This window comes from Hoplias malabaricus, chromosome 9 (assembly GCF_029633855.1).
Source record: "Hoplias malabaricus isolate fHopMal1 chromosome 9, fHopMal1.hap1, whole genome shotgun sequence".
Taxonomy (NCBI): Eukaryota; Metazoa; Chordata; class Actinopteri; order Characiformes; family Erythrinidae; genus Hoplias; species Hoplias malabaricus.
In genome coordinates, this window is record NC_089808.1 from 32,601,053 (window position 1) to 32,615,598 (window position 14,546).

At 41.1% G+C, this 14,546-nt stretch overlaps 1 protein-coding gene across 1 annotated transcript in view; it reads right to left on the reverse strand.

The window, feature by feature from the left end:
• Window positions 1-14,546, reverse strand: part of LOC136707298 (ADAMTS-like protein 1) — a 147,673-nt gene that overhangs the window by 84,727 nt on the left and 48,400 nt on the right. Inside the window, exon 2 of the mRNA XM_066681284.1 lies at window positions 6,666-6,788. Coding sequence (XP_066537381.1) covers window positions 6,666-6,788 — 123 coding nt within the window. The remainder of the gene's footprint in view (window positions 1-6,665; window positions 6,789-14,546) is intronic.

The following is a 14,546-nucleotide window of genomic DNA, read 5'->3' on the forward strand; positions in this document are numbered from 1 at the left end:
TGCATGTGCCAAGAAGGTAGGAGCGGGGCCCTGGCCAAGTGTCTGCTCATTACGGTGAAGAGAAAAACAATTAGAGTAATGGTTTGGTGCTTCAGTCTCGCATGCCACACTTATCAGAGCTTCCTGTGCACAAATTCAACTTTATCTACAGGAATAAAAGCTCTCCTGATGAGGGGATATCTCAGATATAAAATTTTCTCTCAGTGTTACCTGTATCCTGTTACCCATAGCTTAGACAGACAAGCAGCTTGCCATTATACAAGTTACTGGGGCATCTGGAGCTTACCCACAATGGTTATAAGAATGATTCTGATAAACAAGACCATGTGTTTATGGTACTCAACTAACACACATTACAGTACTCATTGAATAACTGTTTTAAATCACTGAAAATGTAGGTTTTGAAAATGCTCTCCAAAGTGACCTTTATACAGTATGAATTTAGGATTCATAAGCGTTACCGTAGTTTCTCCAAATAATTACTCATTCTAAAGTTCTTTAAAGAAACAGACATATTTCTCCTAAGTCATCAACCTATAGACCCTTTTTGGATTTGCTTTTAAGACTGTAAATGTATACTGCTGTTGATAGAACTCAAAACTCTTAGAAGCTCACCTACAATTGTCTAACACTCAGTAAGTAACCCCGTCTAAAGTAAATAAATCTGTTCTTATCATCACTTTGTCTGGGATTAGCAAAAGCTTGTGCTTGAAAAATAATAGCCATAATCTGCCTCACTAAAGTCAACTGAACACAAAACACCAAAACAAGGGTAGCACAAATGACTGAAAGAAACCATTGTCCCATAAAGTTGGTGTTGATCACATCTCAATCCACAGTGCTCATGGTATTTAGATCCTTTGCAGTTCTAAAGTTTGCCTTTTGAAGGAAAAATAAAAAGATTGAGCTACAGTGTCAGTCAGAAGTGACACTTAATAAAAAAACTACAACAAATGTTTAAGACACGTTAAAGGAACACTAGGTTAGATTAACTGAGTATTTTGCCATCCTCCACACGTAACATAGTGCAATTTGTGGCATGTTGAGCCTGGAAGAGCAATGTTCCCTATCACAAGCCTGTGAAATAACCACAATGGTTTTGAAGCTGTAATTTTCTAGTGTTCCTTTTAATGCAGTTCACATTACACTGCACAAACAAAGGTCTGTTAAGACACAAGTGTTTCATCTGAAATGAAGGGTATCAACTGAGACTTTGTCCCTCCTTTGCCATGGTAACAGCCTCTAAAAAGATAGTGGGGCCATTCTTCATCAATGGAAACCTCAAGGCCACTGGATATGCAAACATGCTACATGATGCTATTGCTACATGATGATGTGTTTCCCTCTTTATGCACTGAAGCTGGCACGTTCCCTGAGTTTTTCCAGCAACATGGTGCACCACCACATTATGGGTGTCAGGTCTGAGCATTCCTAGATGAACAGTTTCCTGGAAAGTGGATTGGTCGTCGTGGACCAGTTGAATGGCCACCAAGGTCTCCCGATCTGACCCCCTTTAAACTTTTATCATTGGGGTCATCTGAAGGCAATTGTCTATGCTGTGAAGATACGAGATGTGCGGCACCTGAAACTACAGATACTGGAAGCCTGTGCTAGCATTTCTCCTGCGGTGTTGCTATCAGTGAGTGAAGAGTGGGAGAAGAGGGTTGCATTGACAATCCAACACAATGGGCAGCACTTTGAACACATTTTATAAGTGGTCAGAAACTTGTAAATAACTCATGAAAGAATAAAGTTACGTTAAAACCAAGCACATCATTGTTTTTCTTGTGAAATTCCCAATACGTTTGATGTGTCACATGACCCTCTTCCCATTGAAAAAACAAAAAGTTAGATCCAAAATGGCTGACTTCAAAATGGCCACCATGGTCACCACCCATCTTGAAAAGTTTTACCCCTCCCATATACTAATGTGCCACAAACAGGAAGTTAATATCAGCAACCATTCCCATTTTATTAAGGTATATCCATATAAATGGCCTACCCTGTACATTGTGGGTGGGAGCTGGACAAAATTGCAGTAGCAGGATTCAGGGAGGGAAAAAAATCATATAAAATAAAATAAATAAAAAACGCAGACCTCTATTTCAGAGAATAAAATACACTGTTTTTGTACATGGCTATTGGAGCAAGAACCAAGATATCTCAAAGACTGCCACCTTTACAAGCACTTAATATTTTATGTATGAGAGAAATAGCATCCTCTGGGGTGCAATTTCAAACTGTGTGTCAGTAAGTGTGTGTATGTATGTATGTATGCATGCATGTGTGTGTGTGAGTTACAAGCCAGGTCCATGAGGTATTTCCTATCTAAAAGTCTGTGATAAGAGGCTGGTAAACCGGAGGCAGGACAAGCTAAAATTCCTCAAACACATGTGAGTACACTGATCCTTATCTGAATACCACCACACATCCTATACATGCGTCCTCCCTCAGACAATATTCATTCTTTAGAGAAGCAGCTTTAGAGCAGGTATAACAATAAATCTGTTTACTGGAACCAAATTACAATCCCTTATATTACTTTTGACCAGTGTATTTGAAAAAAACATCCTAAAATCATTATTTTCATAATTTAGTCAGGAGAATGACTAAATGGCTACTTGAATGGTAGTGTATCTGTATCTTGAATGTATGTGTATCTGATGTACAAATGAGAACAAGAGTGAATTTTTAAGTAGGTTTTTAAGGCTTATTATGAGGGTGATTATTCCAAGTCTATAAAAAAGCTATCCCTCATGTAAGGACATTTTACAAATCTGAAGTTAGGAGTTATACAAGGGTTTAAACAAGCAAGCATGTAAATGCTTTTTCCTCTCGAGGGAGCTCTCCCTCCCATCATAAACATTTCACAGCCACAGCCAGAGGATGTCCTCTTTGTTTTGGTGAGGGCCACTCATTTCATCCTACAGTGGTCCAGCATGGTATTGAGGATGTGTGGATTACACAGATAGCGGCAATGATGGTGTTTGCAATCTGATAACACTCCTCTTCAGAACTACAGTAACCTTGACAGTGTATATGTACAGCATTCCTGAAAAGCAGTAAAGAGAGAAAGAAAACAGAAACAGGGTCTAAAGAACACTAAAGCAGGGAAAAGTAGAGCAAATTGTCTGTTTCAAATTATTATTATTATTATTATTATCGTTACACTTATATAGCGCCTTTCTAGACACCCAAGGACGCTTTACAATCTACTCTGCTCAGAACGCTCAATTCACACACACACACTGGCGAGAAGCGACAGCCAAACGCGCACAGCGTACTCTCAACCAGGAACGACCGTCCACCTGGAGGACTGCATCGGGCACTAGGGTTTAACCCAGGACAGAGCGCCAATCCATATCTGGGCTCACACATACAGACATTCATTCACACACCAGGACAGTTATTACAGAAGCCAATTCACCTACCCTCCATGTTTTTGGACTGTGGGAGGAAACCGGGGCCCCCGGAGGAAACCCACGCAGACACGGGGAGAACATGGAAACTCCACCCAGATGGGACTTGAACCCAAGATCCCAGCGCTGGGAGGCGAACGTGCTAACCACCAAGCCACCGTGCCGCCAAAATGGTCAACCAAAAGGATTTAAACGTTCGTTGTCCATTTTTCCCCATTGATCCTCCAATGCCAACATTATTCCATACCAAATGGTCATGAAATATCCAGCCTCACACAGACAGCCAACAAAAATGTTTTCTCACCATGATCACTTCCTCCATGTCATGCCAGTGCGACAAGCCAAGGTTGCACCAACAGCTTTGATTCTATATAGCTCTACAAATCTGAAATCAAGTTTGTGAATCAAGACGGGAAATACATCTGGAGCAGAAAACAATGCTCAAGGTAGCATCTAACTGCTTTGGCACTGTGGTAAAACTAATAATTGCATAAGAGTTTTGAGGGTCCGAGGCAACACATCTGTACTTCAAGTCAGAAGAAGCTATTCCACAGTAACTGGCCAAGTATGTTACTGACAACACTATCTGAACTATCCACTCACCCTTCTCTTACAAGCAGTCCATCCGGCTTTACATAATAATAAAAAACCCACAAAAATAATACTCAAATTTCCCTTTTCACAACACGGTTAATGCTCAGCAGTTTAAGGATTAATTCAATGAGGTCATTCCACTGGAATTTACACAAATAAAACTATAGTGTGATGACATTAAATCATAACGAGGGTCACAGCTGGCATCCATTTACTCCAAGTAGGTGGCACTGAAGTTCATGACATCTGCAGCTTGCACTGAACGGCCTGTTGGAAACTGCACGAACTAGGACAACCTTGGTATGTTCCTTATAAGCCCTAACCATGGAAGATTATGTAGTCTCGATGGTCTGGACCTACATTTGACCCTAATTAGTTTTCAAACACATACTGACATTGTACACTTTTCATGTTTGGTGACTTCAGGCATCAAAAGTTCATTAAAAAGTTCTTTAGAGTGAAACAAACCTAATTGGATGAAAGGGAAGGGTAGGTCAATTTCACTCGCTGATGAGATATGATGGAAAGCATGCCTTCTATGAGGGGGGAAAAAAGAAAAACTAAAGAACCCCAATTAGGCAAAGAAAATAAATGAGATTACAGACAATCAATTTCTCTCCTTTGATTAACACAAGGAAAGTGCCATTAAAATGGCAAGAGGGCATTTTTCACACAGTAATTCAAAAATAAGTCTATGCTTGAGCAAGACAATGTCTGACATCAAACAAAAAGCTAACAGAAACTTCCATGAGCGATTTCTTTCAAATAAAAGCAAGAGTAAAAGGAGCAGTTAGTGTGGTATATTATGACAATATATAAAAATTTCTGGAAATATTGTTCAGTCCAAGTTGCTTTGATTGTAGACTTTGAAGAGCTTGAGTCCTTCTTGAAATGTTTAAGGGTGAGACAGAATATGTGAGTGGCTGTATGAGAAGGGACAGCTGGATGCTATTATCTCTGTGAGCAGGAGGGACAGATTCCTCAAGACACTTCTGAAACGCAATCTAGAGTTATGAAAACAGCACAAACGCTAGCTGAGCCATGCTAGCATGGGCAACATTAATCTGAATTAGGCAAACAAAAGTACATTGATGGTAAACGGACTGAATGGATCATTGCTTAGAGCCACAGGCGCTTCCATGCGTCAGCGCTTTTGTGATGTAAACGTTAGCGCTAGCCAAGCAGCTAAGCTCGCAATGAAGTATTCGCATCCATCATGGCCGTGTGTGACCATAAGACAGGAGGGTGACTGACGAGCTTAGGAAGCAGCTGGACTGTGAGCTGCCCACTCCCAGGGCTGTGCAAAAGGGCCAGGTCACAGAAATGTCAAACCCAACCCCTCCATGTGCGTCATGTGCTTTCCCCCAACTTTACAATCATAACTCATATCCAGTGGGATTCTTATTGTGGCACTGCCAGCTCTGTGACACTGGCTGTGTCTGAAATGTCTAAAAACTTTCTACTGAGGTTGTATTCTGAGGAAGGAAGGCAGCAGGTCGTGTCAGAATAGAGTGTGTGTATATAAAATGATGCCCGCTGAGGTTCCTCCATTTTGCTGATTTTGGAGGCAATGTAGATGTATCTACTTTGATGCCTTAGATTTCCAGTAATCCTTTTTGTCAGCACAGTCAGCAGCACTTGACAGAAAAAAAAAATGACCAATGGAATAAGCAATATGGATGCAACCAAGTTGCTGTATAAACACAAGTCAGATTTAAAATTAGCTGGTAGTCACCGTCAAAAAACATACAATTGGCATATCATTGCACTCTAATTTTGCCTGTAGTAAAGTAACTTCAAGATGTGTTTTTAATTGATATGCACATCCAAAAAAGGCAGACTGTCAGAGGTGGAAAGTAATGAATTACAGGGGGACCTCGACTTTGATCCATTCCTACGTCGGAACATACGTACATACTGTATGTAAATAACATACCATAAGCACTTATCCTATCCTAACACCTATCCTCCTCGGTCCCGAGCCGCGTAACCGTGTATTCTTCCATCACACACACCAAACACGAAGCTCACGTTACGACGTTTACGACTCAAAACCACTTAAGTCGAAACAAGGCTTTATACAGTAAATGGGAGATGTGTCGTAACCACGAAACATCGTAACTCGGGACTGACGTAACCCGAGGACCTCCTGTACATTTACTCACATTACTTTAATTGAGTAGTTTTTTGTGTACTTGCACTTTTTAAAAGTAGTTTTTAAAATCTGTAACTTTACTCAGAAACTATCATGTATGATGGGCTGAAGAGCCAACAGCTAAAATCACAAGAAATATGGAGATGGACAAGTCAGTTACTGGTGCAAACCCATTTGAATAGGAACCCTTGTTGAATTCTGAGTTGTTCTAAAAAGAAATGAACCCTTGGCCATATTTAAGAGACCACTTCAACTTCAAATGCAAGAAAGGCCACATCAGTATAATGCAATGTAATCTGTGTATGCCAAGAGAGAATTAGCATCTTATAAAATCCCAAAATCAAACCTGAGCACATAGGGCATGGGGAGGTAGGTTAAATAATAGTTGTACCATTGCAATGGTAGTTAAAAATAAGATTTCTTATTTTAGTAAGAGGTTCAAATTAGCAAAAAATACATCAGGCAAACCTGAGTCTGACTAAGATTCAAATACTTACAGAGTCCTCAGACTTGTGATTTTCCTGGCCTTCATCCTGGGAATCATCAGGAAAATCTTCATGGCGACTGAGAGTGAACTCGCGGATAAAAACAGCTTCTCCATCGCTAGCATCTACCCACACCTGAGGACAGAAATAAACATAAACATTACAGCCATTTTTGTAGACCCTAGTTATGTCATTCCCTATTTAGTACAACTGAATTAATTCCAATTTGAGGTTCCATTAAAGACATGAATTCAGCAAATGAAGTGCTTTGCTTGCGTGATGAGAAACTGCAGAAGAGAGCGCTGAACATATCAACTATGTGTCTGGGATTCATTATTTCTTGTTAAATATTCACTCAATGCCCTTTACTGCCCATGAAAACAATGTGGGCTCACCATTACTGTCAAAAATCATCTCCCCTATCTTTCATTCTGCAAATATACCAAAAGAACAGTGTGTTTTTTCTAATATTTCATGTGCATTAAAATGGATTTTCAGGCTGTTTGCTTGACTAAACGGTTTACGTTTTGTGGTCAGCCCCTGTTGCGCTAGGGGTCTCTCGTTTGTGTTTACTAAAGCTTCCCATATTAGAAGTCACACCAGGGGAGAGCTTGGAAAGGGCCCATTAACAATAGCAATCATTCTCAAGGATGCACAAACTCATGGGCCCCTGCCTCAGCTGCTCTCCTTGGGCCATAAACGCCCCATAATGAGGGAGGTCAAATGTGGGCCTTGGAGGGTCTGTGCCAAGCTGAAGATGGAGGGAGTTACTGGGGGGCCTTAGTGGGAAAAAGACAGATCTTCATCGCTGCTAAGCAACGTCGACAAAATATGGGCCACAGTGTGGGAATGCACCCATGAAGCGATGTGAATTGTTACAAATCAAATATGTGCTAAGACCCACATCTCAGCACTGTCCACAAAATCATTTGGCTGGCAAGGGATCTGTATCAGCACAGTGTAGTAGGATCCAGTGGGATATTCCAGAAAGTCCATACTGAAGTTGAGATCCTAGTTTGCCAGCATCTATTTCATTTCTGCGCTCCTGCTTTTAATATTAATGGTTTTAAATTACACTCTTATTACAATCACCTGCACTTATATGATAATGAGATTTCTGTGGTAACCGTTTCACATAGAGTTAGACGGAAATAGTGGAAAAGTTGGCCCGCACCATCTATGGTGGTAAACTGCAACTAGCGTGACTGACACAGGATATCCCTCTCCTGTTGTACAACAAAACCATTCCCTCAATGGGATGCCTTCCCAGCATCCAGCTTTTTAATACAATTTATTACTGAGCTGAGCAGTGGAAGTAGAATAGCCCCCACTGTTTAATGTGACATGCTAACAAGTTCGATTCCATCTGTAAATACGTTTGCAGTAGGTTTTATATCATTTGGGCACTGGTGAGTAATTTGTGGCCGAGTAATGTTCTAGGCCAATGTAAAACAGAACTATGTAAATATGTGGCCCACCAAATGCATACACAAGTAATCCAGAAAAACATGGGAATGAGGAGTCAGTTTCCACTGTGATCTGAAGTATCCTGTCTCTTTTCCTAAAGATCTTTAACGCATTTGTCATAACAGATACAACATGGGTTGATAATAATAAAAATAATAATAATAAGCAATGATTTGTTGATGTACAATGTACAATGAAAAGTGTCTTCCACATTTAACCTACGTGTGGCAGTGAAAACACACACACACACACAGCTGTGCCATAGGGGCTATGAACACACACCCAGAACAGTGGACAGCCACCCCGGCGCCCAGGGAGCTTTTGGGGGTTCAGTGCCTTTCTCAAGAGTACTTCAGCCATGGATGTTCCTGCCAGCAACATACATGCATGTATATGCAGCATCACGGAGGAAACACTTGTCTAGGGTGACCAGTGAAAAAGAGGACACGTCTCCGGGAGTGGGGGGGACGACTACTGACGTGCAGACTGACCAACTAAATGTCTACAGAGAAGGTTATAGACCAATAACAGTAGCTCTACAGTCAGACCGTCCAATCTGAAGATTTTAGGCTACTTCGCCACACCCCCTTCTCACTCAAGCAAACCAAACTGAGTAGGGGAGGACTAGTTTGTGAACTAAACGCTTCTCCAAATTCTATGTAAGCTCTAGAAAAACTAAATCCCGGACGTCTGTGAAATTCCGCCCGGACATTTTTTTAAGTCTAAAAAAGAGGACATGTCCGGGTAAACTCAAATGGGACAACTCTGACAAGGCATACTTTAACCTGGAAGAGCAGTTTGGCCTTGCCCTAAGCATGGGAGTCCTTCACACTCTGTGAAAGCCAACCTAGAGGAGCAGAGTCGCCTTGAACTTAAACAAGGGAGGACTTTGCATCCTGCTGGAACTGACATGCTGTCTCAAAAGACAACCATCAACCTGCCACCTAATGCTCTACTAACTGAGCAAACAAACCTGGTCCACATCCCACCATTGGAGATTTTTCCATACGCTCAATTCTTTCTGCTATGTGTTTTATTTAAATTTTGTAATGCATAGTAGCCATAAAATGTTCATAATAAATACATTTCATTTTAATCGGGTTTTACACTTTAGTAAAGCATAATGTTTCTACAAAATGGAGACCTATAAATTCAATCTAGATTTTTTTTTAGACATCATTAGAGTGGAGGCACTTGGTCATGGTTAAGGAAACAATACGCGTTATAAGAGGAGCATCATCCAAGATGTGAATGACCACAAAAAAAACTAACTGTGCTACAGAAGGAGGGTACTTTGCATCAGTGACACATTATGGACAGGATAAAGCAGCACTGGGCCACTGTGTTAGAGTGATGAACAATAGCACCACCCTCCCAGTTGGTAGATAACAGGAAAATAAATGGAAATTCCTAACATGTCCTGACTGCACACTCCAGTGAGGAATGGGAAAATTAGGTATAGCTCTTTGAACATTATTTATCTCTCTATCTGTCTACATGAAAAGAGGGTATGGACGAACACAGCAAATGCGTGTCGGGTGAATATACATTCAACATCAAAAGCTTTGCATGCCAGATAATATTTCTGAAATCATTCAGCCTACCAACAACAGCACTGGGTGTGTTTGTTATTCTGGCAAATTATCACATTTCAGCAGCACATAATTCCAACGTGCTGTTGAAGTTACAGTCTACACTGGAACACATTCTTGGCTCCATGGTCATGTTCTGCAACATCCAAGGGCTGGTCTACTTTACATATCTCATATAGCAATGAGCCCCCAAGCAGTTAGGGGAGGTTATATGAGGCATTCTATTATATAGAATCTGTAAGCTAAACACAAGACTGAAACCCAGTACTTATGTATACCTCATGTGTTTTGGATCGCCCTCTATAAAGGGCAGCGACAAAAGTAGGTATGAATGTTAGACATATGATAAACCAAGCTGATCAGAGGTCCCAGCTCCTCAGACATCACTGAAGAGCCAGAATGGAATGTTACCCCACTAGAAAACACATTTTTGAGCCATTTTCAGACACTTTGACACCCAACTGACATTCTCAGCTTTTGTGCTGTGTATGTTGGGTCACAGTCAACCTTGAAATTATTTCCTGATGGCCTCTTTCATTCAGCAAAGGAGAAAAAAAGTCTCTTTGATTTGTCTTTAGCAAATTCCACTCAGAAGAATTTCTTTGGGCCACAGACAACATATACCCTCCTCACTGATAAGACTGTAAGAGGTGGCTCTCAGGCTCGTCCTGACGACTCCATGGTTCATCCATATCGCACTGTCTTTCAATCAATCAACGAGCCTTTATCCAGAAAGAGAGGCTGTCGAGTGAAACCTGGCTGAACTGAGGCCTAATGGAGCATGGCAGCCAAGTCTTCTCCAGAGTGTTAAAGACAAATTTATCAAATTCCCTTCTTAATGTCTTGCTTAACAAAACAAGCCGGCTGTTAAAATCAGATGTCATGGGGCCCGTACTCCCACCGGACTCAGTCATTAAGTGCTGGCAGCAATCTAAACGCCCTTCTTCTCAAATCAACAATGCTCTCCATGGAAGACCGTGTTTCTCTGGTGCTTCTGTTATGGCATAGATTTGAGCCTTCTGTTAATTAATACTGCAACACATCACTGTGGACACTTATTAGGGCTGCACAATATTAGAAAAAAACATTACAATACTGTTTTCCACAATGTCATTTGCATTTTGAAGATACATACATTGTTTTAAGTTGTATAGCTCTATTTGAAAGGAGTTGGAAACGACTGGGGTGATGTTTTTAAACATATTCCATCTGCACAGAAAAAATAAAGAAAAAAAAGAAACAAAAAAGTGTGGGTGTGTGTGTGTGTAAACCATATACCAAAAATTGTTTAAATAAATTAGCAGATGTGTGCGGTGACTGCCCTTATATTGTTTATTTGTTGTCTTGTATCCCTATGGTACTCTTAAATTCAGATTAAACATGGTTAGAATAATTTAACATGTCATGATATTAATAATGCATGCTGCTTTCCCTAAACAAGGAGTTCATCTGTGAATGATCTAGAAGGGTGGTGCCTAGAAAGTATCCAGAATATGACAGGGGGCTATATATCACTGCACCCTAGATAGAAAACGTTTTTCATTTGTATCAAGTAGCAAAAAATTTGTAGCCTTATATGTTTGTTTTAGCATTAGCAATACTTAACATTGAATGTGTGACTATTGCACACATGCACATTTCAGTGACAACCTTTAAACATGAAGATTGTGCATCCCCTTATATATATATCTCCAAAACTCAACACAAAGATATTCAAGGTCAGAGATTCTTTATACGAACCACATTCTTGAAGGGAAGTCTCTGACACACATTTGAAGAATACAGTTACACTGAGAAGAGTTTTCCTCATGCTAAAAGCCCAAGAGTGACTAAAGCCTGTTCAAATCAACATTTGCACATTAAGTATACATTAATATGTCACATTTGCACATTTCGTTTACCAAAATGCATTACTGCTTGTTAAGACTGTGTATGTAGATATGCACTGTAGGTCGGGGGGACAGTAGTCTCGCATGGCCAGTCTCTCTAGGGAGCCTTTCGCAAGAACTATATGCTACTGCAGAAAAAGAAATTTGACTGACATGTAAAAGGACCAATCACAAGTCTGCTATTTTGGCATGAGGTTTAGAAGGAAGCAATTCACATCAGACCGATACAAGAGCCAGTACAAAACGATGCACATAAGTGTGTATGCGCAGATGTACAGATAGCAGATACGGAATGCAACTGGCAGAATCCTGACATTGAGGCCAGGCTCTCCATCAACATGCTTTGGGTGGGTGGAGCGTCTGTGGCTGAGACTAGGGGACAGGTTATAATATTAAAAGGTTTTCCTTGATATTTTCAAGTGTTGCAGTGTAGCAGAATCAGAGAATATCTTTGGTAGAACAGCACCAGTGCTTTGAACTGTAGGTTAACTACTTAGTACCATGTTGCTTTGATGTTGTCTTAGGGAAATGATGCATATAGTGGCCATACAGTATGCCCTTTTGCAGTATGCCTTTGAATATTTGTACAAGAAAGCCCTAGTGTGAACTTGAAATGTCAAATAATAGTTACATCTCTCAGATCAACCTAAGTGCATGACATCAGTAAGAATGGGACATCCTTGGCCTTAGCAAAGGAACATGACCCCCTATACCAAGTGAGAGCACAATGAGTCGGGTGTGTGAGAGCAAGCTTGTCACAGACAGGGTGGGCTATGTGCGCCACTGGCGCAGATTCTTTCTTCTCCGGCTGGTTTGAATTTCAAAGTGCGAGAGCCATGCGTGGACAGTGAAGGGGAAGTGAACCCAGGGCATGGTGGGCCTTCAGAAGAACATAATCAACAGTAATAACACCAACCCGATATTATAATTGCTCTTTCCTGGAGGGAGGTGCCAGCTAGCAGACCCGGAGGGAAATGAGTGAGAGAGGACTACACCTTTTGGGCTTCTATTTCATGCATGGCCTCCTTTGATTAATAAGATCCCTTCCCCTGTTTTGATAACGGCGCCCTGCTTTCCACCCTGCTCCTGACCGTATGAAATGAAAGAGGAAGAGGTATTTGGCTAATCTCCTTTCAAAGGGATCAGTGCAAGATTTCTCTTAACACATGAGTGATGAGGAATGAGGAAACCTTGAGTGATGTCCACTGATGTTCCGTTCTCCATTTCATTTTGGAATCTTCTGCTCATCTACTTCTCAATACCTGGAGCTCTCTTAAGCTGGCTTTATACGGTGGAATCTCCATGCAAGGGTAGTTGCTTAAAAATTACATTAAACTAAATTGGACTTTAAAGCATGCTGCTCCCTCAGCTGCAACACTTTCAAGTTTCTACATGGAAGAAGATTCACAAATCAGCAAATCAAAATGTCTGAACTCGGATGCCTCAGATAGAAGGTAAAATACATAGACATATGCTACAAGTTTAAGAAACTTTCAATGGCTTACCATACACAAAATATGAAAAATTATAGGATGATACAAATGCTGCAAAAAATGACTACTAGTGCCCTGTTCACACATGCACAGTAATCCGGAAATGTCCTGGAAGAGCTGTAAAAACAAACACCCGCCACATTCGTCCCAGACGTTACCTGGACTTCTTCTGCCTAGTGCCTTAGTAAAGACTCCTGGTAAAGTCCAAGTTGGCACATGTGAGAAAGAAGTGGGAAATCATCCAGAGCTTCAGCCCTATGCCTAAAGAACAAGTTTCACCTCCTGCAGCGAGAGCACGCTTGACACAAAATCTTCAGCTGTGTGTTGCATGTGTGAAAGGACAACTTCAGGACATCTCCGGAATTTCTATAGAGTTCATGTGTGAAAGAGGCAGTACTTTGCCTACAACTCATGTCACTAGTTTCATGAAAGTTGCACTGTGTGAAATTAGCCTTACGCTACACACCACTTTTACTCTTGACGATCTCTATCCTTTGACAAAGCCTCATCTAACTTTGGCTATCCATACTCCTTGCTGTGCAACAATACACCACAGTTCCATACCTTGATGTATAGGATAGCTCTCCAAACGCATGCAAGAATAGATAGGTGAAAGCCAATGGTAAAATAACCTATCCTTAGTATATACTCGCTACAGAAAAATGGCCATGGACAGCAGCGATTAAAGCAGCGATAAAGGCATACATCTCTGAGACATGACAGGGTCTTGGCTAGCTTGAGGCAACATTACACCACTCAGTGTAAAAAGTTCTCCTGGTTACAATTTGCACTTCAAGCATCACGCCCGAAGGAGGAGGAGCTGCATTCCTCACAGGGATCGCACGGGGAAACACAAAAGGGAGCACTTTTCATCACTTTCTCTGATTCTTGACACAATGTTTGGTTATTTTGTATTCCTGTTCTTACCACTGTACTTTTGATGATGCACCTATGCTGCCCAGGCAAGTTTTCCCTTGGCTGCAGAAGGAAATCAAGTGCAAGGGAGGAAAAAGTGAAAAGCGAAGAAAGTATGTCGAAGGAAAATTAGTAAGGAAAGATCTGCCACACAGTCTTGGAACCAAAAAAGTTAAGAAGCCGAATTTGGATTCTGTAGATCCGTACAATCCTTCAACACCCTCTGCTATTTCGAAGGGCCTAAAATAAGACATCTGTCTCCCTCTCCAGACTAGCCGTCTCTGTTAGGAATCATTCATCTCTTTCTTCCCATACCTTTTATAGCTGAGGCATCTCTACCTTATGGCCTAGTCATGTACAAGACGCCTGGGTATGATCTGTGGAAGCCTTGCATGGTGCCAGTCTGTCCCTGGACAAAAGCAACTTGTGACGCTGCTTGATTTTTCACCTCTTATGGAAAGATGTAGCCACCTCTTTGTGACCTCATCTGGGCAGGGAGGTGGGCACTTGAAGGGATGATGACTTTCAATTCTATTG